This window comes from Coniophora puteana (genome assembly GCF_000271625.1).
Source record: "Coniophora puteana RWD-64-598 SS2 unplaced genomic scaffold CONPUscaffold_19, whole genome shotgun sequence".
NCBI lineage: Eukaryota > Fungi > Basidiomycota > Agaricomycetes > Boletales > Coniophoraceae > Coniophora > Coniophora puteana.
Genome location: NW_006913071.1, coordinates 171,564 through 195,048, shown reverse-complemented (window position 1 = coordinate 195,048; position 23,485 = coordinate 171,564). Strand labels below are relative to the sequence as shown.

Here is a 23,485-nt window from a genome sequence, read left to right as displayed (position 1 = left end):
GAGGTCCAACTTCAATTGTGTCAAACAGTAACTACTTTGTTCAAAGACGTGACCGAACTCTCCCTGTTGGACGCAATTCCCCTTTCCCATCGACATCAGGTTCAAATTCCAGCGATTTTGTCCATGTATCTACGCAGACGTATATTATCCGTCCCAGTCAGTTTCTTCCCACTGCTTCACCTTAGGTACAGTGCCAGTGAAGCATTGTAAGCGTGCCTTGGGAGTTGACAGTGTGTGAAACGAGCGCTCCTACCGCTGCACCTACAGTAAATGTCTGTAGCAGTCACGTACCTGGGAGTTTGACAGTACTTGACACTATCTCACCGAGGGGGGCCTCTTGACTCGGTCGTCTCCCAATGCCGATAGGTACCCGGCTACCATCGCAATTTACTGTTCTGACACCTAGGAACAGGCACGTCGAGACGTATCGAACGCTTTTCGCAGACTGAATATAAGTGTGGATATCCATGTCGGTGCACGCGAGTTCGCCATCGTGAACACCAGAGCAAAAGCAACAGCAAACAGCGTTGCCGTCGTACGTCTAGACGTCTGAGCAAGGATGCTTCCAGATAAATGCTGCTTCAAGGAAAGACCTCAGTCAACCCAGCCAAACGTACTCAGCAGCCGGCCGAGGCATAAAACATAGTCTTCATGACGGTGAAAGATACCCAATTTATTTAGCAGCTATCACCACCAAAGCGATCAGATGTATCTTCAAGAAGAAGATAGTGTTTTCTCAATTCTGGAAGTTAGGCATGCTCTCCACTGGTAGTGTCTCGCAGTTTACTCTCCGATATCCCGACCCCGAACACGTTGGCCTTCTCAAATTCGCTGATATAACGCCGGCTGTAAATATCGTCGACTCGCTTGGAGTCCGAGGTGAAAACCAGTGGGTTATCTATGTACCCTTTACAAGACACGCCATCGCGCGGGGCGCTCCGGCATTCAAGTAGATGTTTTACGAGTAGGTTACGACGAACAGATACGGCGCGAAGTAAGCAGAATTTATGTAAGCCAGTTAAGCGAAACTCATGTCGAAAGGCCTTAAGGAAGTCTTTGAAGAGCCGGCCTCGTTCAAGCTGAATGATGCGGTCTAAGGCATCCAATGTTGCCAGGCACTGGGGGCAATTGCCCATGTTTTCTACGAAAACATTCAAAATGTTTTGAGGGTCACCTTCTAAATTTGGCATTTTAAGCAAAACATTTTAAATGTTTTTGACATGTTTCCCCTGGAAACATCGTCTAATGCCCCCAGTGAGGTCAACAGCAGCAAGCGCATCTTACATCGGCATTTGGGCGGCAACGGAGGGGAATACATTATCATTTTGTTACCACAGTACATTAACAGGACGATAGCAATGGCGCAAGGACAGTGTATGCACAATCCCAATGGCGCCGCGAACATACTCTAACGCCGCCAGATCAAAAATATCGGACAGGAGCCGACACGCTGCTCGTAGACGGCTTAAGCAAACGCACTCAATTGCGGATACCATCGATTGATTGAATATTCTGGGTCCATCAGAGCGCCTGGCTATATACTCACGACGAAACTTATCACATATGACGCGCTGGTCAGGCCAGAGAAATAGCGTAACTCTACGTACGGTGCATTGGCAGACTCGCTTGCCCTAATCTGGCGATAATTCTCGTCCTAACGACGAAAATGCCCTCGTGCATAGGGTACTACAACTCGCATGATGATAAGGGGCGAGGAAGGGGAAGTCAAGGTGAAGGGAGATGATGAGGGACTGGAAGATTTGGGCGACAATTGGCCCACTCTTATAGATGAAAGGGCCCGGGGGCTTAGCACTACATCAGGGAATCGTCTGAATACATTTGGACGTTAGGGGATGTAGGGCTCTGGATCCTGAAAATGCATCGACGGAGGGGACACCAACGCACGTTCCGATTGGCCAATGTATTCTACAATTCAATACAATTTGCACTCGAACAATTGTGCTTCAACAAACCGGTCGATCCCGTCGTCTTACGGGCATGAGCTGACGCGGCCCACATTTAACATCTGTTCGTACACGGGTGCGGAAGTGTGATTTGGGGCATTTCTCCGGTCCTGCATTCAGTCTTTCGGAGCAGCGAGCGAGGGTACTGTGAAGACCATAGGAGTCTGCAACCAAGCAACGGCAAACAAAAGCCGACCATCTGCTTGTAGATACGATTAATCTCATGGCTGCCAGGTGGCTACTCAGGATGATACTTAACAGGACCTGCAGGTTACGGGCGACTAAACGCCGAGATCAACAGGTATCCATACCGCAGGTGCAACTTGAAGTGCAGCCTTCCAAGCGGGGATCTGAACTAGGTTCGAAAGCGAAATGAAAGATGTGGTGCAAAACCAGAAGAAAGAGGTAACGATGACCACTGATATCGTAGTATCGGCTCCTACCTTATAACGCCACTACTAACGCGATGGGGGAACGCCACAGGCGCTCCATGGGAAAGAGCACCCACCGACCCTCGGGCAATATGCTCCATGTCCGACTCTTCCTCACTCATGGACACGTTTGATCGATTTGATCCCAGTTTCACGAGTAAATTCCAGAATGCCAGGTGCGTGCGTATTGCGTACTGTTAGCAATCCCGCTGGGAACCCAATAGGATTTATTGAAGCCCGAGGCAGTATTAATTGTTGTCCTACAAAGACTTATATGGCAGGACGTTGTTCGATAAGACGTGGATCAGAGTCATACAGCTTGACTGATCGGCAATCAGATAGCAGATAATGTCAAAAAAACGGATCTGATGGCACTGTATCTACGGGCATGAGGATTAATGGTCTCGTGTATCTTCTGCGATTTGCAGTATATTTGTGCACAGCAACGCTTATTATCTTTCAATACGATTTTTTGGACATGGAGCCGGTGATAATTGTGGATAAATGGAAACGGGCTTAGGCTGCGGATTTTATTTTTGCATGCGAGCATCTTATCAATGCATGCAAACATAGCACCAGGCACGTAAGTTAAGAATACGTTGCTCTTCGACACGAGAAGAGCCTTTGTCTCCTTCGAATGTCGTGACAGAACCTCATGAAACAGGTTCCTGAGACTGAAGACGAGCCGAAGTCCATCGTTGAACCGCATGCACACAGTGCATGCTTAGCCGTCGTTTGCGACATAACTTTTGGCAAGTGTGCGTCTCAACCAACTCAATCAGCATATGCATCACATTTCATCACCTCTTCATCTCGGAGACATTGAAAGTTGCACTAGAAGGGCCGGGAGTTGCCGAACAGCCTCGTGGCACTGTCGGCGAACGGAGTTAGAAGGACTGAGTGAATTTGTCGGAGCCCGAACCCAGCTTCATCCGTCTCCTGACTGCGAGCCAGTCTCGTTGCAGCTTTCAAGTTCCTCCGAATTCTGTCAGAGAAGGATCAGTCAAGCCAAGCTTTTGTTATTTTCTATAAGTCAATGGCCGACCTTACCATGTTCACCCATATGTAGATAAGCAGTGTACGAAGTTGTATAGCTTCTGGGGACAATAAGGTACGACATACTTGCTTCTTCGGGATCCATCTTCTTTTGCAGTAACAGGCCGACTGGGAAGAATATTGAACGCTTCAGGCATCCAGCTGCGTCCTTCTCAGGAAATGAAACGTTCTGCTGAACATCCGTTGTTCCCTTCTCATCGGTCTAGCCATTTTGACGCTGAAGACATGCTGTGAGTTACCATGCGTCCTGTTTGATAGGATCAAGTGGCGTTATTTTGGTCACGCACTCTCGGCTTACTCGTACACATCCGTCCTTTGGAATCTAACTTTCCATTTCTTTGGTCTCCCGTACCTTTAGCGTTTCGGACCGCGGTGGGTTTCGCGGTTGGTCTTGCGCATCTGGACCAGCCATACGTATCCCCAAAGGTACTCCCGATATACGTCTCTTTTCACCAGCGCTGACATCTTGAGTACAGATCGGCAGTGGCATGGATCAGGACGGAAGGCACGGCAATAAGCCGCAGGCGGCTTGTCGTACACATCGGCCACATGAAACCGATCTTCATCTGATTATACATGCCATGTCGTACCTCATTTGGCACGTATATAAGCTCTCGTTAAGAGAGATGAGGTCCTCATCCAGCGTTTGCACCTTTCGACACCCTCCTTCATCATGCCCACTACCTTCAACCAAGATTTCAAGACCCCCACATACTCCGGGAAAGTCGCGTTCAACACCGGAGTCTACATCAATGGCGAGTTCAGAGATGGTTCTGACAGCACTACCATCGAGTGCGTCTGCCGGGTTTTGACGCTTTTCGCTTTTCGATGACTAACCCCTGGTGGCCTCAACCCTAGTATCATCAACCCTAGTACGCTCGATCCCACTACGTTGGCTGGACAACTTACTGACGTGCAATAGCGACTGGCCGAGTCCTCACCAAGATCTCCGAGGCCACGGCCAAGGACGTGGACATTGCAGTGGAGGCAGCCCAGAAGGCGTTCGAGACCTCCTGGGGCCTGAAGTGCCCTGGAGCTCAGCGGTCCATCCTCCTGAACCGCCTTGCTGATCTGATGGAAAAGAATCACGACGAGTTGGCCGCTATCGAGGCCATAGACGTCGGTACGTCTTCCCGATCTATTTCTGTTCTCCGAGCCACTGAATGTACACCTGACCCAGGCAAAACCTTCAACTGGGCCAAAAACGCGGACGTCGCTTCGTCAATTGCCTGCATACGCTACTACGCCGGCTGGGCCGACAAGATCACAGGACAGGTCATCGAAACGACGGAAGCCAAGCTCACCTACACCCGTCACGAGCCAATTGGCGTCGTCGTAAGTTCTAGACCGGTTATTCAATCGCCCTGAACTCCCACGCTGAACCCCTCGCCCAGGGACACATCATCCCGTGGAACTTCCCATGTACGTCAAGCGCCGGAACGTTGGATAGTTCATTATACTGACAGAAGCAGTACTCATCATGTGTTGGAAGCTTGGGCCAGCCCTCGCAACTGGCAACACAATCGTCCTGAAGCCTTCTGAGGTGGCGCCTTTGTCCCCGATCCGGATGTGTGAGCTCATCGCGGAGGCCGGCTTCCCTCCTGGTGTCGTCAACGTCGTCACCGGCTACGGTAACACCGTGGGCAACGCGATCTCCATGCACGAATCTATCGAGAAGATCTCGTTCACTGGCTCGACTGTTGTGGGTCGTAAGGTCATGGAGGCTGCCGCCAAGAGCAACCTCAAGAACGTCACTCTTGAGCTCGGCGGCAAGGGTCCGAACATCATCTTCAACGATGCTGATCTCGATCAGGCTGTCAACTGGGCTGCTTTCGGCGTTTTGTGAGTGACACAAGCTTCTGTTTGCACAATTTTTTTCGGAGCTGACGACGACAATCCTCATAGCTGGAGTGCCGGCCAAGTTTGCTGTTCAGGATCCAGAATCTTCGTCCAGGATGGCATATACGACAAGTTCCTCGAGAAGCTCACAGAGAAGGTCAAGGCGATCAATGCCGGCGACCCCTTCGGCGACACCATATGGCACGGTCCTCAGGTTTCCGAGGGCCACTATAAGGCGAGTAAGCACTCGTACGCGCACCATTCCGAGATTGACGCCTGTCCGATAGCGGATCATGGAGTACATTCAGTCCGGCAAGGACGACGGCGCCAAGGTCCACATCGGCGGCGAGCGGATAGGCACCGAAGGCTTCTTCATCGAACCCACGGTGTTCACAGAGACAACACCGGAGATGAGGATCGTCAAGGACGAGATCTTCGGTCCTGTCGCTGTCCTCATCAAGTTCTCGGACGAGCAGGATGTGATCCGCCAGGCCAACGACACCGTTTACGGTCTCTCTGCTGCAGTGTTCACGACGAACCTCAACCGAGCAATCGAGACCGCGCACCAGATCAAGGCAGGCATGACGTTCATCAACTGCACCAACTCTCCAGAGAGCAATGTGCCATTCGGCGGGTTCAAGCAGAGTGGAGTGGGTCGTGAGCTGGGCGAATATGCCCTCCAACAGTGAGTTCTCTTCCTCCCAATACCGAAGTTTAGCCGTTCTCTAACGCATTGTTTCCAGCTATACCAACGTAAAAGCTGTTCATGTCAACCTTGGCATTTCTATGAGTATCTGATATGCGAAGTATGATAGTGCGGATATGCGGACAATGTACGAGTCGGACGAGATCATAAAGTCGCATGTACTATACATAAATTAACGATTAGATTCGAATAGAAGAGCGCTTTTCAAACAAACACCAGCATCAGAGAAAGCGTCCACTGCCTTTCAATAGCATTTCTGATTTAGCGGAGGCGAGTTTCCTGTGCTCGACTTCCCACTCATCATGGTAAAACCCTAACTTTATTTGAATACGCCACTGTTATCTTTGAAATTCAAAGCGGAAGATCAAAGTTGTACCTTGTATGATTGAATACACCGTGAAGCTTTGAAATCTAAAGCGCTAATGATTAAACTCTCTGCCCTTGGATTCTCAACCCAACAGGTAGCCTATGCATATGGTAAAGAGTCCATCCACCAGAGAAGTAAGATGTAGTGTCTGGCATCTTGACACCAACATGCAACCTGCATCCGCCCGCGCTATCCACCTTTCTGGTTTGCCACATAAAGAGGTATATATCCGTTACAAGCGGAATTCAGGAACGCACAGCCATCCCCAGATATTTGTGATGCGCTGTGTTTGGCCTCGCTGCATCACTGTTCCAGTGCTCAGTATCACCGCCACCGAAACCCTGTGCTGAGCGCTTCCAACGAAGGCACAAGTTCTTATAGACCCGCGATTTCGTAGGTTGTTAAGTTGTCTACTCTCAACACTATCGGTCTTTTAAGCACTCGTGCATCATCGTTCATGCCTGTATTCGACACTGTTACCTCGTTGAACTCCACAGTCATTGCGAACTCCAACACTACTACGCAGGCAATGGACTCCACAGTTTCGTCCATTAGTCTAACCTGGACCGTAGGCCCTATAGAGGCATTTGTGATCATCAATTCCTTCCTTACAGGCTGCTTTACGGTACAAACCTACATTTATTTTACGAGGTTCAACAAAGATCATTGGGGACTGAAAGCGATGGTAACGTCTTCACATTTATCACACAAAAGATAATCTTCTAATCCATTCACGGCAATGATAGGTTCTGCTCATAATGTACGTGAATTGATGTCATTATGGAGCTCGTCACCTTTCCTCGTCAACTTCTTAGCTCGCTGGAGGCTGGACACTTTATTCTCGACGCCGCATATCTTTGGATTGCAACTGTTGCTATCATGGAAAACCCTCTAGCCTCTTCACAATACCTGGGCATCAAAGCCGCACTAGTTGTTGAGACAATGACTATGGAACTTGTAATGCAGGTGAGCGATATGTTCATATTAAGCGTCCACATAAAACACTTATGTAACTCAAGGCGTTCTTCCTCCATCGAATATGGAAATTCTCACACTCGTGGCCTCCTGTCGTATTTGGGGCGTTGTTAGCACTTGGTTCCGATGCTTCCGGATATTACGACTCAAAGGAAATTTACGACATAGCGAATATTGCCCAGTATGAGGTTTTGCCAAGGACAGAGTTCCTTCTCGGATTTTCTCTGAGGCTGGCCTGTGATATGTGGCTATCAATAGTCACAGTGTACTACCTTTGGTCCATGCGTAAATCTGCGAACTTTCCTAGGCGAGTCCAGCCTCTGTCCGCAGGGTTGACTGAGCATTTGATTGACTATGTTCCTTTGTTCCTTAAAGCGCTCGTAATACAATTGGTAGATTTATGCTTTTGACTATCGGTGAGTACGTCGCTAAATATACCGAGCTATTCTTAAGAGACTCTATAGAAACCGGCATGTGTACAGGGCAAGTTCCAATCATATCTCAAATCAAAATCAGGGCATGACCACAGTGTAATAGCTTTCTCGCTGGTCTCGTTCTCATATTCGTGAGTGCTACAATTCCTTGTGGTTCTTTGCTGATTATCATGAAGTATCTGGCTCAAAGAAACACCTGTACGCTATATATCTTCAAAATCCGGAAATGTCTTGGCTGATGGTTCTTGTTAGACGTCTGGATCGGTTTATTCATCATCCTCGCATCTTGTAAGTAGCATCTAAATTGAACAGGTTACTTTACTTACCAAACAACTCTACAGTGGAAGGAAATGCTGTGTTGGCCGCGTAAGCGCATTTTTATGCCATCACTAAACAAGGAGACCTAAGCTTCTACTAGGCTGAACGGACGTTGGATTCTCATGAGCATGAGGCAAAATAAGGTGTATCACATTGGAACTGGAAGGCAGGGGACTGAGAGAGCTGTTGACCCAATTAGACAAGTATGGTCCCATATTTGCTCCTAGGCTGATTATTACTCAAATATTTGTGACAGATCTCTCTCGCCGAGTTCAAGAGTGCCATAGATGATTCAGGGGCCTCGCAAACCCAGTTTGCTTAACGATCAACATCTCACTCCCTTTACGAACTAATGACCAGACCAGTCGAAAGGTACAGTTGGAAGGGAGGAAAACAGGCGGGTTGATTTTGTTGACTTACTGTGGGCGGAGTTCATGCGGGCTACGTGTAAATAGAGAAGAGACCAGGTCCTTCCGGATCTATGTGACTTATTGCATCGCTCCTGATTAAGAGCTCAAGCGCTCAAGTTTCAACGTTCTACATTCACTGCCGCATTCCGAATCAGTGTGACTGCAATATTTGAGGAGATCTGTCATCGATGTTTGCGTTAGATGAGGTAGATCATGAAACGATGACGTTAATTCGTGCTGCAAATTTTAAAGATTGAGTTATAATTCATGAACGCGGATGTATATTATTGACGGCGAACCATTTCATGCATTCGGATTTATCCTCTTCCGAGTGCAGTTTTATGAATGTCGAAAGTTATCCATAATCTCAGGCTAAATCACTCTCAAAGGCCGCTCGGCTTGACGCTTATGGGACTAAGTTGGGAGAACCAACAAGCAACTGCGTGAATAATTTACCAAGCAAACTATTTGAGGAATAAGGAATCTATGTCGTAAGGATGGCAAGGGCACAACAAACCGATCTACAAGAAGGAGTTTGTGGCGGAGACCTAATCTTGTTGGCTCGTAAGAGCTAGTTCATGTCAGTGTAGGTCTCCCGCCGGCATCATATTGTCTTTTCGGAGTCAATTCACATGGAAACGGCTTCGGCATACTGAACGAACGCAACCACAAATTTAGACCTTTAGAAGACCTCAAAGAATATAAATTGATACTCACGAGGTCACACCATCAACCCATTCTACCTTCAGTTCAATAAGCTTGCCGGATTCATCCCTCTGCCTTTGAATGTTGAAAGCTGCGAGAATGCGAGCCATAGCCAACCACAGCGAGTTAACTGCGAAGTGACGGCCAACGCACACGCGACGGCCGAACCCAAAGGCGAAGTCGACAGTATCATTCGTCAAGTTTCCATTCGCGTCGAGAAACCTCTCCGGTCTGAACTCCGAAGGGGAGGGGTATTTTTCCGAGTCGCGAGATAACGCCCTGGGTTTAGGTACAATCAGATTCAAAACGAAGGCATACTGAATAACATGAGGTGCTTACCAGATGTTTGCGATGACTAAGGCACCTAAATTCATCGTCGTTACTTTGGGGCTCCGGAGAGCAAGTAATACAGTAGGCTCACCTGCTGGGATGTCATACCCACGGTATAAGTCGCCATTGGTAGATGCGTGTGGAATGCCTTGAAGGCAAGGCGTCAAAGGCGCTTCAGACTGACCAAACGTCAAGGGGTTTACCTAATGGTACAACTGGATACCACCTCAAAGTCTCGCGGAATATAGCCTCAAGGAAGGGTAAGGCTGACTTGTCCTCAAAATATGGCAACCGATCCACGCCAACGACAGCGTCAATCTCGTCTTGGGCTCGCTTCTGAGCATTGGGATATAGAAGCATTGCCAACAGAAAGACCATGAGCGTCGAGGTGGTCTACATATATAGCGAAGTCAGACGTGAGCCATAATTTGAGTACGAGGAAATGGGGGCGAACAGTTTCAAAACCGGCTGAGATACGTAAGTTATCTCTCATCAGATAATGGCGCGAATGGGCTTACCAACAAACAGAGAGCAACATGCCCCCTTGACCACCTCATCGACATCGGATATCTTACCCGTGGTCCTGAAACGTTCCATGGCATCCAAGGCGACTGAACTGCTTACTTCCCCGGAGGTCTACAATAAGCGTAGTGAGGAAGTATCACGAGAAGGGCGGGCAACGTGGTACTCACAATCTTTTGCTCAAGCTCCTCAAACGGCATGTTCAACGTCCTCTGTACGGAACTTCTACATGACTCCATGTTGAACCAGCCCCACGGTAGCCAAGTGGGCGTATACTTGACTTTGTATGGCAGAAGATTGATACGGTGGAGATGTTCGACAGATCAGGACTTACGGAACGGAAACCATTGCACCAGGACAGAGTTCTGGGGTAGCAGTAGTTTACTGAAAAGAGCCATCATTGTAGTAACGTTCTCTACCATGGGATCATGATCATCGGTAACTTCGTGGTCATACACAGCGGATAAGATCACCGATGCGGAGAACCTGTGCTATAGTCAGTTTTCAGATTTCGTACTAGAATACAACGAAACAACTTTTCGAAGTGGTGAAGATATGCGTGCGGTGTGCTTGCTAGTTCGCGAATGAGATCCAGACTGCAGCGACGCTGGATAGACTGAAACGTTTTGACGGCGTCCGCTCGAAGGCCTTGCTGTGCTACTCTCCGATGTGCTCGCCACGTATCATCATGCTTCCGGAAGATCATGTCCTGCGAGAATCCATAGCTATACCAAGTTATTAACGACCTCTACGCCAGACAAGGCAAGACGTGCGTACGGTTCGCGAATGGGCAGGTGAATCCTATCAGAGTAGTTGTGCGATCGTTTCTCAAGAAGGTCCTGCACCACATCCTCCGAGTTGAGAATGATCATGTCGTTTCCCAGCACACGACAGTACACGATGTCTCCTGCGCGAGCGATGTTCGCGTTGAGCTGTCCAATCTTAAACGGGCATATTCTACGAGCACATACCGTAATCCACTTTCCACTCGGTGAAGGTAAGCCATGACCTGGTCAGACCTATCTGGTGGATATTCCCTAGAAGTGGAAGTGGACGTGGACCAGGCGGATGGCGTTTTGAAGTCGACTTCCCGCCTTGCTTGAAAACCCAGAGGACAGTGACCGCGGCTGCTAACCCTGTTAAAGCGGAGATCGAAATGACGGACATTCGCGTCGGTGGGCGGCCTATGAACCCAAGGTTCGGACGTGATGCATGATGCTCTTTGTCGGTGTGCACTTTATACCCTTTCGCCCAATGTTATGCTAACCTCAAAAAACATCGGCAAACTGCTCATTGACAGACCTTGTGGAAATGTTTATGTGCGACTGGCGGTGGCTAGTGCACTACACATCTGAAAGGGTTCTCCTTCGCCACGGGTGGCTTATCCAGCGGGCGAGTGTTCGCTGGATTGGACATGCTCGTTCGGCTCCAGGTCAGACACATTATCCATACAGACGTTTGCGCGTTCTTACACAATGCAGCTGGCAATTTGGGATCAAGGAGTTGCTATCCGGGCTATAGTTTGTTTCCCGGGGCTAGTACTCATATGTAATGCGCGATGGCTGCGGGGAAAGTTGATGCTATTTTGGGTCCCGTACATGGGCCCAGGAGAGAGTGATGAACTCAACATCATTTCTTCACCATTAGCTATGAAACCCCTCTGCAACGTTTTGTACGTGGACATGATGCTATGCATATACGCCCCGTACAGCGGGGGAGTCAGGCGTGCGTACGGCCACCCGCCTCGATGATTTCACACTGCAGCGTTAAATAACCAATGAAAACAAGGAGAACAAAGGTAAAGTGACGCTATGACAGAAAAGGTCTTCCGATACGGAATTCAGTTCGTACGGTGCTTCTCGAGACAACTACCTGTATGGCGCATAACCAACGCTGTATGGGCAATATTCAGCGACGTTCGGTGGAGCCAGGAATCACGATAAAACTACTCACGTTATACAGTAAGTAAGAAAGTTTATCCTCTTTGGGGCTCTGAAGGAGTACGAAGCGGAATCCAATGAAGGTACCGAACGCTATCGAGGCAAGGGCTACGAGCCCATTCACGTCCCAAAGTATACCGACAAACGCAGACCAGAAGACGAGCAGGCAAAGCTCAGCGCGCCGACTCTCCTTAGGCCTGAGTATAGGAATAGTGTTTCTCCCACTTGCCATATCACCGGCCGTATCTTGGAAATCTTGTGCTTGAACTGTAGAAAAGGTGATGGTGGAGACGATCAAGCATGCCCTGATAAGTAAGTGTCTTGTGCGGAATCATCACTGAGAGGCTATATATAGTCACTGAATGTTCATACTTGAAACCACGGAGACTTACCAGAACAAACTATCTTCATCGCGCCCATATTAAACAGCGCGTATCCACACGCCACCCAGAAGTTCCTACTCAGCCAATGAGAGTCCATCGCCATATCGTTGTTTAAGAATATCGCCAGGCACAGCGAAGCGCTGAGAACAAGCGTGCCGGACAATACTGAGTACCCGAGAGAGATGATGAATACACCACACCGGAGCCAGCATGCCGCTTGATATTTGAAACGAGATAAGGCCACTTGGTATGGGTTGCCACGGCTTGTTATTGCGGTCTTCCTCCGGGTTTCTCACTTGATTTGCTATGCAAAACTGAAGCAAGTGTAGCCACACCCGGACGGTGGAGCGAAACTGAGCCTCGACAGATATTCTGTGGGCTGCAAGTACAGAAAATGCTGTCTGTTAGAAGTTAATGTGATAAACCGTGCATCGGCATCGTAGGCATCGTACTACAGATAACAGTATCGTCTTGATGTCAGATTTAATGAGGATAAATAAAACTAATGCTCCTTCGCGTAGAGGCTGAGGGGGGAAGATGGAAGGAAGTATGCACAAGGAGCTTGAAGCCGTAGCTCATTCCTAGCATTGATTGTAAAGAGGGCAGGGACATGGTGCTCCGATCGTCGGGAGATGCATGGTTCGACGTTCTCATGGTACTTCACTATCCCTGGCCCAACCTTAGCCTCCATATCCCGGTACGAAGCCTCCGCAATGGTTCGGTATCGTGATGATGCAGAAATCGTGCCGATCGCGATGCCGTCGAGTGATCCACTTGGCTCTGGGGTCATGGAATCAGTATGTGCCATGTTAGCTCGCGTTCATAGCCACTATCGAGCACGTACCCTCACAACGTGATTTTATTGTTAACCCGGGTCGCGCCCTGTCCTACATGAAGTAATGCCAGACAGTCGCGCCATACGGACTGAGTCAGAAGGATGGGTCCATGTGTGTCTTTGATCAGCGATAGAAAAATGAGTCAAATCGGGCAGTGCAGACGACGCATGCAGCTGAGGCGAGATGCACAATCCCCTGTACGGTGACAATGATTCAGCGCTACAGATCACAGAGGAACGGTTACTATAAGTAGGCTATTTTTCGCCGTATGCCCCCGTGCCGCCTTGAAATTGGAGTGCCGCTTTGGTACAGCTCAGTAGCACGATAGAGGCAGGGATATCGTAAAACCTTGCTGATAGGAACGCCACTAAGTTAACAGACATGAGCTTCGGAAAACCGGGGGCTCAATTTGCGTTTTCCTGCTATCAACGCGTAACAAACAAAAGACACGGTCAGCACACTGTGCAGGCACTCAACCCATCATGATGGAGTCTGTCTACGACCATCTCGCCTCGTCATTGTGAGGCTGACACGAACAAATGTCGTGACTCGCAAGATCTTCGTCAGCGTGGGTGGGCAAGCGTTCACAGTGATCGGATCGGATCCGCTGCAAATCGGCTCTCACTAGCCTCATAATGCACGTGAATGTTCGCGTTAGTTGAGAGAACGGCATCAGTAAACCATAAGCGTCGAGCAGGCGAGCTTGTCATGCTGATGTTCCAAGTTGGGTTCAAGCGTAGCTTCAGTTGCATTTCAGCAACAATCGAAAGCATAGCGTATTATCACCAACATTAAGCACTAGGTACAGTACCTGTACATCATCCATCATCTCAACAATTTAAAATCCAAGAAAACGAATCCCAAACACCTACCCACTATCCACCCATAACTCATCTCCACATCGAGGGCTAGCTATCCCCTCCGAACCCCCTGCTGCTATTCGACATCGACATCCCCAGTCCATATCCCGCACCCGTCTTCGACGGAGGAACCGGAGACCGCCCCGCAGCCAGATCCCCCGAGCTCGAATTCGGGTCGGCCTTGGCCTTGTGGCCGCTCAGGAGCGCAGCGAGGTCGCGGATGACCTCGCTCTGCGCCTCGACGAGCGCGCGCAGGTCCGCGATCTGGTGCGAGAGCTCGACCTGGTTGTGCGCGAGCTTGCGGTTGCTCAGGTCGCTGCTGCTCCTGCCGCTGCCGCTGCCGTGGCCGTGGCCGTAGTGCGAGAGGCTGGAGATGGTGCCGAGGAACGGGTCAGAGATGGGGTCGCGCTCGCGCGGGGTGTCTGGGACGGAACCTGTTTCGATGTTGCCGACCTGTTCCAGGTTGTATTAGACCGTTGAGCGCTTCACACACATGGTGAGGGATAAGACAAGGGGGCGAACCTGGCGCGTCATCTCGTTCCAGACGATACTGAACTCGCGGCCGAGGACAAAGCTCGGGAGTGCGATGAGCAGCAGGCCAAAGGCGAGCAGGGGGATGGTGATGAGTTTACCGAGGAAGGAGCGGGGCGTGATCTCGCCGTAGCCGACTGTGGTTATTGCTGTTTTATGTCACACACTTAGCTACTTGTTCGCGAATGGGATACAGAGGGGTAACGTACTGACGAGGACAAACCTGCATGAGGTCAAAAGAGATGAGTGAAAGGAAGGAGGTGTGATAAAGTGGTGCGTACCACGCGGCGACAGGTATAGACGAAAACTGCGTCGGATCACCGTCTGAGTTGACGAAGGTCTCGATTGTGTCATCCCATGTCCCTCGCTCGGTGAAATAGCTGGTGTTCTCTAGTGAGCAAGCGGACACACGAACACCATAGCAAAAAACTTACAGGAGAGTACTGAACACAGTGAGCACCATGAAAATGAAGAAGCTCAGAGCGAGAAGCGCATGCTGCGAGCGTCGGATAGCGAGGTACATAACTTCGATAGTGCTTGTACCGACATGAGGATGAGCTATGATATTGGATCAATAGGAGAACGTACAGAAGGAGGGTGCTGTTGTGTCGGAAGGGTCTGAAGACACGAAGAAGACGGAACATGCGAAGGATCGAGAACCGGAAGAGGGCGCTCTGCGATTATATGTCAGAAGCGAATCACATTGGAAGCATGGTTGAAGAGACGAATGAGAGAGAAAAGACGCATGAAAATGGCGACTTACAGTATCCTGCTGCAGGATGAGCTCTATGTAGTACGGCAAGATTGCAAGCATGTCCACAACCCCGTAGAACGCTGATCTCCACCCATGGTCAGTCAGCCATATTCTCTCTCTGATATATCAGTGAGTAAAAGGAGCTCACAGAACATCCATTTAGCCAGCCCCATCCAGGTCGCACTCCATGCAAAGCACCGTGCGACATATTCAATAGTGAACAAGACAACCAAGCTCGTCTCGAGCCCAAACCACACGCGGAAGCTCTTTCCGTGAAAGCTCGGAACTGTCTCGAGAATCGTCACGAGGGCGGATATGACGATTAATGAAGTGGTGAGGACATGCACGAGGAATGCGCCAGGGCTTGACGTGGGCTCTTCGAGCAGGTCGAACAGCGTGCGCTTCCATGGCGACACCGCGGGATCCGGTGGGGCGAGAGTCGTTGATGATGAGGACTGAAAGATGTCTTCGATGTGTGTAGGTGTTGGGGGAGGTATGTCTTCTGTGGTGAACCGGGAGGTGGTACCGTTAGGTGAACGAAGTCGAGAGAGCTGGATGGGGTGGGACATAACGTGTAGCGCCGAGGACCGGGTAGTTTGGAGCTACCGGTCAAGCCGAAGAATCAAGAACGATATTCTGGGCGAATCAATGCCCTCAGGATAAGACAGAGAAGACACGAGTGTAGAGGTCTGGTTTGTGTGGGGAAGCGTTGCGCAGTCACAAGCTCGTCTGCACAAGTCGCGGGAGAGACATCTCTCCATGTCGCCAGGCCCGGAAGCACGGCCCGTATCTCATTGGCCATTTCACCTCAGCACCCAGCACCACCTTCACTCACTCCGCGACAGCCATCCGCCCACCCTGAGTCGTCCGTATCTCAGGCAGCCAAGCTACCAGCAGAGAGGCCCCCTTAATTGTGCAGTATCCAACTGGTTCACTCTATTACCCACTATGACCCCAATAACGCCTCGGCAACACCACGTCTTCCCATGACCATGTTCAGGTCTCTTTTGACTTACTGGCCTTGCCTTTATCATAACGCAAAATGAGATCGCGCCCTATGGATAGAAATTGTGTGCGTGTGGAATCAAGGCATGCGATCCATCTTCCTTCGACCATCCGGTCTCTGTTAACACACCCTAAGATCGATAATGCCCACATAAAACCGCTTAGTGCGCTTCCGATAAGAAGGTGCAACAAGGCGAGCCTGGTGACATACTAAAACACGCATATTACGCGTGTTTCAAGGATGGTCTCGGGGTACTTAAACAGTAACACTCTACGAAGCCATATGGATACTTCCTTTGTCACTGCCCTCGTCTTGTCCAGGTACACGTCTTGTTCACATCTGTCGGTCGAGCGATACTGACAAATGCCATATTTTTAGTCCATAAGCACGCATGTCGACTTACGACTTCGTAATCATTGGAGGCGGAACCGCCGGACTTGTGCTCGCCAAGCGCCTGAGCGAAGACGGCACGTTCTCCGTGCTCGTGCTGGAAGCAGGACACGCACCGACGCCCGAGCAGGCTCCGTTGGTGGACATGACGGTGGGCATCCCCTTGTCAGGTCCTCTGGACCACACGTGCTTATTCGAGAGCGTTACAGGCGATGGCCTTCAAACTGATGGAAACAAACACCCTCATGCGCTCGTACCCCACTCCTCCCCAAGCCGTTCTCGGCGGAAACACCTTCGACATCCAGGCCGGCTGGGGCCTCGGAGGCTCGAGCAACGTCAACTTCGCGATGTGGATGCGTGGCGCCAAGGTCGACTACGATCGCATCGCGGACATCACGGGGGACGCGTCGTGGACGTTCGACGCGCTCATGCCGTACTTTCGCAAGTCGGAGACGTATCACTTTCCGTCGAGCCGGGAACGTACGGTCCAGGCAGAGCTGCATGGAGAAGGCGGCCCCATTCATCTGCATTGCGCACCAGCGACGTCTAGGTGGTCTGATGACAGTCTTCGGGCGTACCAGGAGAGTGGTCTACCGTTCAACGAAGATACGAACGGAGGGCAGACGCTGGGTATTGGACCTGTCGCAGCAAACAACTACTTTCCAGCCGGGGGTCGATCAAGTTCGCGAAAGTATGTCGAGACGCCGAGGCATGCGAACCTCGCTATCAAGGAAGGCGCACAAGTAGCGAGAGTGGTGTTCGAGGGAAAGAAGGCTATTGGCGTCGAGACTGTCTCCGGGGAGGTTTTTCGCGCTGCGAAGGAGGGTACATCGTGCGGTTGGCGTGTCATCACCTCTTGCTCATGCTTCTGTTTTCAGTCATTCTCTCTGCGGGGACTTTCCAATCCCCTGCAATCCTACAACGGTCCGGCGTAGGCCCTGCCAGCCTCTTGAACAGCCTGGGCATTCCCCTCGTACACGATCTACCAGGCGTCGGTGAGAACATGTGGGATCACTTCCTGACTGTCCTGCGATGGCGCCTCAAGGACGAGTATCGCGGCGGCACATTTGACGACCTCGCCAATCCCGAGCTTCTCCAAGCCGCACTTGGGAGATATCAGCAAGACGGCAGCGGGCTTCTTGGCGGTACAGTCTCGGAGTGGGGCATCTGGCGGAACTTCAGTCAAGAGATCGAAGCCGCCGTGAAGGCCGACGACGTAAGTGCTAAATTTATCCGCGACGTATATTGGCGTTACAAATATATATACATCACCATGACGCTGACGGCGCGACAGTCCCTGACCTCGAAATCCCGCGCGCACCTGCTCGCCAGCACCACGCCACACGCACAGCTCTTCCACTTCCACGGATACCTCCTCGACCCGCACCCGTCGGCCTCCCACGCGCACTTCTCCGTTTTCCCTGTCGTCGTCTCTCCGACCTCGCGGGGTACCATCCGGATCACTTCGAGCGATCCCACGCAGGACCCTGTCGTTGATCCAAGGTGGCTCAGCACGGCCACGGATAGAGCGGTGCTCGAGGCCGGGATCAGGTTCGCGAACGAGGTCGCGTCGGGCGAGGTGTGGAGGGATAAGGTGGAGAGGGAGGTGGCGCCGACGGAGGACGCCGTCGGGTTCGATGACACGAACATCGAGGCAAAAATCAGAGGCGGAAGGACGATGTATCACTTTGTGAGCGTGCCAATCTCGATCCTCCCCCTGATTTGTCGTGGCTTATGACGCCCCGTTTGCGCAGTCCGGAACGTGCGCGATGGCATCGCCAGATAGCGAGGAGGTTCTGCCGGTCACGAACTCCGCGTGCGAGGTGTACGGCGTAGAGTGCCTGCGGGTTGTCGGTATGTTTCCTTCGCGTCGTATCATTGCGGATGGGACGAAGCTCACAGCGGATGCAGATGCGAGCGTGTTGCCTGCACCGATCTCAGCGCCCACGCAGGCTGTTACGTACGCGATCGCCGAGAAGATCGCTGATGTTATCAAGCATAAGTATGCAAATTGAGACTAGCGACATGTATCGAATCATGAGGTCGTAGGACTAAAAGCAGTGCATGATGTTTATGGGATCGTATCCTCTACAAAGCGAATGCTCTCAGCCGATTTCGCCGCCGTGACTGCGGGCTAAACATAGTAGTCGTTACAGATGACTGGTAAGCGTGAAATGTTGCTTATCTACTTGAGAACATTACCTTCGGACAGCTGAGCTTCCAAAACTATCCTTCTGCCCTCCAGGATACCCGTCCAGCTGACGGATGGAGCACTCAACCACACTGTGGCGTACTTCGATGGGAAGCCTACATAGTGGTTTGAAACCTTTTGAATCTATATCTCATCATATGCTGAACCTACACCACTCCTGATGATGTTTCCTCCCCATATCTTGTGCTATGTCGCGTTACCACGCGCACTGCAGCACATAGTAGAGAGTGGAACGCCCACAAAATCTCATCCCGATCATCTCGGATTCAACCATCAACCAAGCAGAAGCTGGCAGACATTGGCGCGTGGTTGCTGAACGTACACCAAAATAACTCGAATACCGAAAACGCGTTGCGCGACCGGTCGATGAGGTCGATGAGGCTCTGGGCATTTTTTGCAGAAATGTATGATCGGGTGTCGTGGAGAATAGGTCAAGATGCTATCAATGGACAGATGTCTCGTCAGCAGGAGAACTCTCCTTTAAATTTGTCAGACTCACGATCTGATATGTGGAAGGCCTGTATTTGCATTTTTGCTCTATCCATGGCGAGGTTTTACAAGCTTCATTATGTTTTCCTGAAGCAATTTATTATGGCTGCTTTGTTCAGCAATGCTAGATCTAATCGCGTGGGAATCTACAAGTCTCTGCTTGCCTCTGCTGAGATGATTTTTCATGTTCAGCTGTGCAAATTTGATGCTCACACCATTGGGTCCAGACATCAGCGCTTCGCCCACGCCAATTGCGGAGACGGGATCTGACACTGCGTCAGAGAAAAAAATTGGAGAAGTGTGGCGTCTCATTGTCACAAAAGTGCCTTGTGGTTGGGTCAAACATTTACTGATTCGCATGTTACGCACAGGTTATGATCTTTGCCGGCAAACGATGCAGTCTTTATTTCTATCCAAAAGATACGAGAGGGTCTATAAATGGAGCGGGGAAATTCGTCTGCGTGCGGAGTTACATAGACAGTGAGCGACCCCGCCTGTGTTAATTTGTAACGTAATAACATGCCTATCAAGATAAAATAAGAGCTAGCCTTGGTGAGATGGCTGAGAAATATGTGATAAACACTACAAAACATATTTGAACACTTTGCTCCGTCCCGGGGCAATGGACCATCTCTGACAAATATGAACCTAGCAATCTCACGAAGGACAGCGAGAACTGAAAGCACGACGCTGCAGATGAGCTACACTGACAAGTTACCATCGCGGAAGGCCATCAAATTATCACTTGAGATACTTCTCGATTTCACCTGACTTTCTCATGCGTTCAGATTGAACGCCGGCGACACTGATAATCATTAGGACGACCTGCTAGTGTGGCGGCTCAGCGGCCGTTTAACACATCCGCATAGCCCCTGTGAGGATCCGCATCGTTATCAGCATTATTATTAGCAGAAATGTTATAAACGGAAGTCCGAAACCATCCAGGATCGCTCAAGGCGCTTTACGCGGATTATGGACCGGAAAGGAGTTGAAACATGTCGTGCCGCCACCAAAAGTCTGTCGGACATGGAATCTGAGCCCGATGTAAGCAAGGTATTTTTTTCGGAGTTTCAAAACGTCCGCGTCAACGTCCGCTACGTTTGTCGTCAAAATTTATTTCCACCATTACCTGGTTCTCGTGTGTTCGTATCTTAATGAGATGCCCCCAATCAATCAGAGGTGAGAGTCTTCCATAGCTCATCCACCATCTTCGAATACACGTCAGATTCCGGTCTGACTACGAACGCAGTTTATGTGAAACTGCGGACTGGCGTGTTCGGCACATTCGCGGCTGCATTGGACCCTGGCTGTCAATTTTGGATAGTGACCCCAGATCCCCAGTGCTTTGTGGGCGTTGGTGTTCCACCCCCTGTCTAACGGGGCCCCATGACTTGCCATTTCCCCTTGGCATCCCTCGGTTACTCACTTTCAACACATATACCCTCAGTTCCACGTCGCCTTAGCTGATGGAAGATCTTCATTAAAAAACCAGCAATATTGAACCTGTTGGTTTGTCTCGGGTTATCCTCTCTGATAGGATCAGGTCCCCTATTTTAGTCCTAGTCCCTTTCGCACATCATGTCTCACATCCGAACATTGCGCCAGTTCTGATCGCGATCCCGCGCCCTGCAGCGCCGCCGCCTGCCTGTGTTAGGAAACGTGGACAACCCGACGTTGCAATGGACCCGAGTTCCTGACTCAATATGGGAAAGCGCGAAACCCTAACTTACGCGAGAGGTCAGCGCTCTTGTTCAAGAACGTTTCTAGCAAAGATCACTTCCATCCGACATCCGACAAATTGACATATCGCAGGAGGATGCCGTATACCCAAGGTACCCCCGCTCCCCTTACGCCAAAGGTGCCCCAAGCTGATGCTCCCGTGATTCGGTATCATCGGACCAAGAATGATGTCAAAAGATCTCCCGTGCTCGTATTTAAACAGTCCCCTCCAGCGCGTCCAATTGTGTACTGTTTGCCCCATCGCCATTCTACACCATGCCTTCCACGTTCAGCTACGAATTCAAGACCCCTACCTACTCCGGCAAAACTTCGTTTAACACGGGGATCTACATCAACGGCGAGTTCAGAGACGGTTCTGATAGTACTACCATCGAGTGCGTTCACCCGTTTCCAACATCCGACGCGTGGAGGGCTAATCAGTGCTTGACGGTTATTAGCGTCTTCAACCCCGGTATGCTTCATCTGATTATGGCGGATAATGACCACGACTGATGTCTTCCAGCAACCGGCCAGGTCATCGCGAAGATATCCGAGGGCACGCCCAAGGACATTGATCTCGCGGTAGAGGCAGCTCAGAAGGCGTTCGAGAGCTCTTGGGGGCTGAAATGCCCCGGCGCTCAACGCTCCATCCTCATGAACAAGCTCGCCAACCTCATGGAGAAACACCTCGACGAGCTGGCTGCGATTGAGGCGCTTGACGGTGGTACGTCTTTACGGGCAGTCTACCTAAGGCGCCACTCATGCAGCTGCAGGCAAGACGTTCTTTTGGTCGAAAAATGTGGATATCGTCGCGGCGATAGACTGCATTCGCTACTACGCTGGATGGGCAGACAAGGTTACCGGGCAGGTCCTTGAGACAACCGAGGCGAAGCTCACCTACACTCGCCACGAGCCTATTGGTGTCGTTGTAAGCTTATCTTCCGTAGTATAAAAATGACATACTTGGGCGCTCAATCCGTGTTTCAGGGTCATATCATCGCATGGAACTTCCCATGTGAGCGAAGCGCCGTCTTTTCCAGCCTGTACTCGTGCTGATCGAACCAGTGCTGCTTATGTGCTGGAAACTCGGACCTGCCCTTGCAACGGGTAACACGGTCATCCTCAAGCCGTCCGAAATGACGCCTCTGACGGCACTCCGAATGTGCGAGCTTATCGCGGAGGCCGGCTTCCCTCCTGGTGTCGTCAACGTCGTCCCCGGTTACGGCAACACCGTGGGCGATGCCATCACGCATCATCACGGTATCGAGAAGGTCTCGTTCACCGGGTCGACGCTCGTGGGTCGTAAGATCATGGAGGCGGCTGCTAAGAGCAACCTTAAGAACATCACTCTCGAGCTTGGAGGCAAGAGCCCGAACATCATCTTCGACGATGCAGACCTTGAAAAAGCTGCCAACTGGGCCGCTTTTGGTGTCTTGTAAGTACATTTAAATTCGACTGAAAACGTGGAGGCTAAGGAGGATACGCAGCTGGAACCAAGGTCAGGTGTGCTCTGCGGCAACTCGGCTCTACGTCCAGGCGGGCATATACGACAAATTCCTTGAAAAGTTCACGGAGAAGCTCAAGGCTATCAACGTCGGTGACCCGTTTGGTGAGACGTCATGGCACGGGCCACAAGTCTCGCAAACCCAGTACGACGTAAGCGTCCCTTTTTCTGTGCTTACCGTTGGAAGCTGAGGTCTGGTCGATAGCGTATCATGAACTACATCCAAGCCGGCAAGGACGAGGGCGCGAAAGTGCACATCGGCGGCGAGCGCATTGGCACCGAGGGTTACTTCATGCAGCCTACGCTTTTTACCGACACTAAGCCCGATATGAAGATTGTCAAGGAAGAAATCTTCGGTCCCGTCGGTGTGCTCATCAAGTTCGAGGACGAGGAAGATGCGATCCGACAGGCCAACGACTCAACGTACGGCCTTGCCGCCGCGGTCTTCACAGAGAACATCAATCGCGCAATTGAGACCGTGCACAAGCTCAAGGCGGGTACAACGTGGGTTAACTGCACGAACTCGCTGCACAACAATGTGCCGTTTGGTGGTTTCAAGCAGAGTGGGATTGGGCGTGAGCTAGGCGAATACGCACTTCATCAGTAAGTCGACAATATCCGATATGGGTACTTCAGTTGATGGTGTCTCATCAATCCTCATTAATAGCTACACCAACGTGAAAGCCGTTCACGTCAACCTCGGCATTCCCATGAACATCTGAGATTCACTGGTCAGCAGCTAGGGTTTTTTAAGGAATATGATTCGCAGTACAATAATATCAGTGCGTTCAGTGCGCTTGTAGT

General features: G+C 50.7%; 7 protein-coding genes across 7 annotated transcripts; 4 read left to right on the top strand and 3 right to left on the bottom strand.

Annotated features, from left to right (window-relative positions):
• Positions 1–3,361: 3,361 nt before the first annotated feature.
• On the bottom strand, positions 3,362–4,109 carry CONPUDRAFT_85745 (uncharacterized protein). The gene is made up of 3 exons (XM_007776993.1): positions 3,928–4,109; positions 3,810–3,877; positions 3,362–3,681 (listed from the first exon to the last, which is right to left on the bottom strand). The coding sequence occupies exons 1-3, from the start codon at positions 4,000–4,002 to the stop codon at positions 3,654–3,656; spliced, it is 171 nt and encodes a 56-aa protein (XP_007775183.1). The 5' UTR covers positions 4,003–4,109; the 3' UTR covers positions 3,362–3,653.
• Positions 4,108–6,210, top strand: CONPUDRAFT_85744 (aldehyde dehydrogenase). The gene is made up of 9 exons (XM_007776992.1): positions 4,108–4,243; positions 4,310–4,323; positions 4,374–4,574; positions 4,632–4,786; positions 4,846–4,873; positions 4,924–5,293; positions 5,357–5,525; positions 5,578–5,975; positions 6,034–6,210. Exons 1-9 carry the CDS (start codon positions 4,125–4,127, stop codon positions 6,086–6,088), a joined length of 1,509 nt encoding a protein of 502 aa, XP_007775182.1. The 5' UTR covers positions 4,108–4,124; the 3' UTR covers positions 6,089–6,210.
• A 1,074-nt stretch (positions 6,211–7,284) lies between these two features.
• On the top strand, positions 7,285–8,412 carry CONPUDRAFT_147610 (uncharacterized protein; the record flags this gene model as incomplete). The annotated part of the gene is made up of 9 exons (XM_007776991.1): positions 7,285–7,645; positions 7,714–7,754; positions 7,803–7,821; positions 7,876–7,903; positions 7,949–7,970; positions 8,025–8,060; positions 8,114–8,138; positions 8,191–8,293; positions 8,347–8,412. Exons 1-9 carry the CDS (start codon positions 7,581–7,583, stop codon positions 8,410–8,412), a joined length of 405 nt encoding a protein of 134 aa, XP_007775181.1. The 5' UTR covers positions 7,285–7,580.
• A 510-nt stretch (positions 8,413–8,922) lies between these two features.
• Positions 8,923–11,125, bottom strand: CONPUDRAFT_113088 (cytochrome P450). Its single transcript, XM_007776990.1, has 12 exons — positions 11,029–11,125; positions 10,835–10,964; positions 10,594–10,782; positions 10,392–10,543; positions 10,228–10,337; positions 10,054–10,171; positions 9,990–10,003; positions 9,739–9,928; positions 9,627–9,683; positions 9,545–9,569; positions 9,218–9,484; positions 8,923–9,152 (listed from the first exon to the last, which is right to left on the bottom strand). Exons 2-12 carry the CDS (start codon positions 10,927–10,929, stop codon positions 9,077–9,079), a joined length of 1,293 nt encoding a protein of 430 aa, XP_007775180.1. The 5' UTR covers positions 10,930–10,964; positions 11,029–11,125; the 3' UTR covers positions 8,923–9,076.
• A 2,866-nt stretch (positions 11,126–13,991) lies between these two features.
• CONPUDRAFT_140393 (voltage-gated potassium channel) lies at positions 13,992–16,163 on the bottom strand (the record flags this gene model as incomplete). Its single annotated transcript, XM_007776989.1, has 10 exons — positions 13,992–14,027; positions 14,089–14,529; positions 14,599–14,756; positions 14,817–14,830; positions 14,889–14,987; positions 15,042–15,143; positions 15,196–15,281; positions 15,371–15,441; positions 15,510–15,912; positions 16,146–16,163. 9 exons carry the CDS (start codon positions 16,161–16,163, stop codon positions 14,125–14,127), a joined length of 1,356 nt encoding a protein of 451 aa, XP_007775179.1. The 3' UTR covers positions 13,992–14,027; positions 14,089–14,124.
• Positions 16,164–16,665: 502 nt separating this feature from the next.
• Positions 16,666–18,772, top strand: CONPUDRAFT_169942 (alcohol oxidase; the record flags this gene model as incomplete). Its single annotated transcript, XM_007776988.1, has 7 exons — positions 16,666–16,687; positions 16,746–16,908; positions 16,967–17,582; positions 17,636–17,973; positions 18,052–18,447; positions 18,512–18,611; positions 18,669–18,772. The coding sequence occupies exons 2-7, from the start codon at positions 16,759–16,761 to the stop codon at positions 18,770–18,772; spliced, it is 1,704 nt and encodes a 567-aa protein (XP_007775178.1). The 5' UTR covers positions 16,666–16,687; positions 16,746–16,758.
• A 2,681-nt stretch (positions 18,773–21,453) lies between these two features.
• On the top strand, positions 21,454–23,403 carry CONPUDRAFT_67148 (aldehyde dehydrogenase; the record flags this gene model as incomplete). Its single annotated transcript, XM_007776929.1, has 9 exons — positions 21,454–21,572; positions 21,636–21,649; positions 21,701–21,901; positions 21,951–22,105; positions 22,165–22,192; positions 22,243–22,612; positions 22,665–22,833; positions 22,887–23,284; positions 23,349–23,403. The coding sequence occupies 9 exons, from the start codon at positions 21,454–21,456 to the stop codon at positions 23,401–23,403; spliced, it is 1,509 nt and encodes a 502-aa protein (XP_007775119.1).
• Between the last annotated feature and the right edge of the window lie 82 nt (positions 23,404–23,485).

Coding starts and splice junctions, on each gene's coding strand:
- CONPUDRAFT_85744 (XM_007776992.1), top strand. CDS start 4,125: ATGCCCACTACCTTCAACCAAGATTTCAAGACCCCCACATACTCCGGG. Junction 4,575..4,631: donor TATCGAGGCCATAGACGTCG/GTACGTCTTCCC, acceptor CACCTGACCCAG/GCAAAACCTTCAACTGGGCC. Junction 4,874..4,923: donor CATCCCGTGGAACTTCCCAT/GTACGTCAAGCG, acceptor TGACAGAAGCAG/TACTCATCATGTGTTGGAAG.
- CONPUDRAFT_85745 (XM_007776993.1), bottom strand. CDS start 4,002: ATGTGGCCGATGTGTACGACAAGCCGCCTGCGGCTTATTGCCGTGCCT. Junction 3,878..3,927: donor TGATCCATGCCACTGCCGAT/CTGTACTCAAGA, acceptor TATCGGGAGTAC/CTTTGGGGATACGTATGGCT. Junction 3,682..3,809: donor ACCCACCGCGGTCCGAAACG/CTAAAGGTACGG, acceptor ATGGTAACTCAC/AGCATGTCTTCAGCGTCAAA.
- CONPUDRAFT_113088 (XM_007776990.1), bottom strand. CDS start 10,929: ATGATCATTCTCAACTCGGAGGATGTGGTGCAGGACCTTCTTGAGAAA. Junction 10,338..10,391: donor GGTGCAATGGTTTCCGTTCC/GTAAGTCCTGAT, acceptor TGCCATACAAAG/TCAAGTATACGCCCACTTGG. Junction 9,485..9,544: donor TTAGTCATCGCAAACATCTG/GTAAGCACCTCA, acceptor ACCTAAACCCAG/GGCGTTATCTCGCGACTCGG.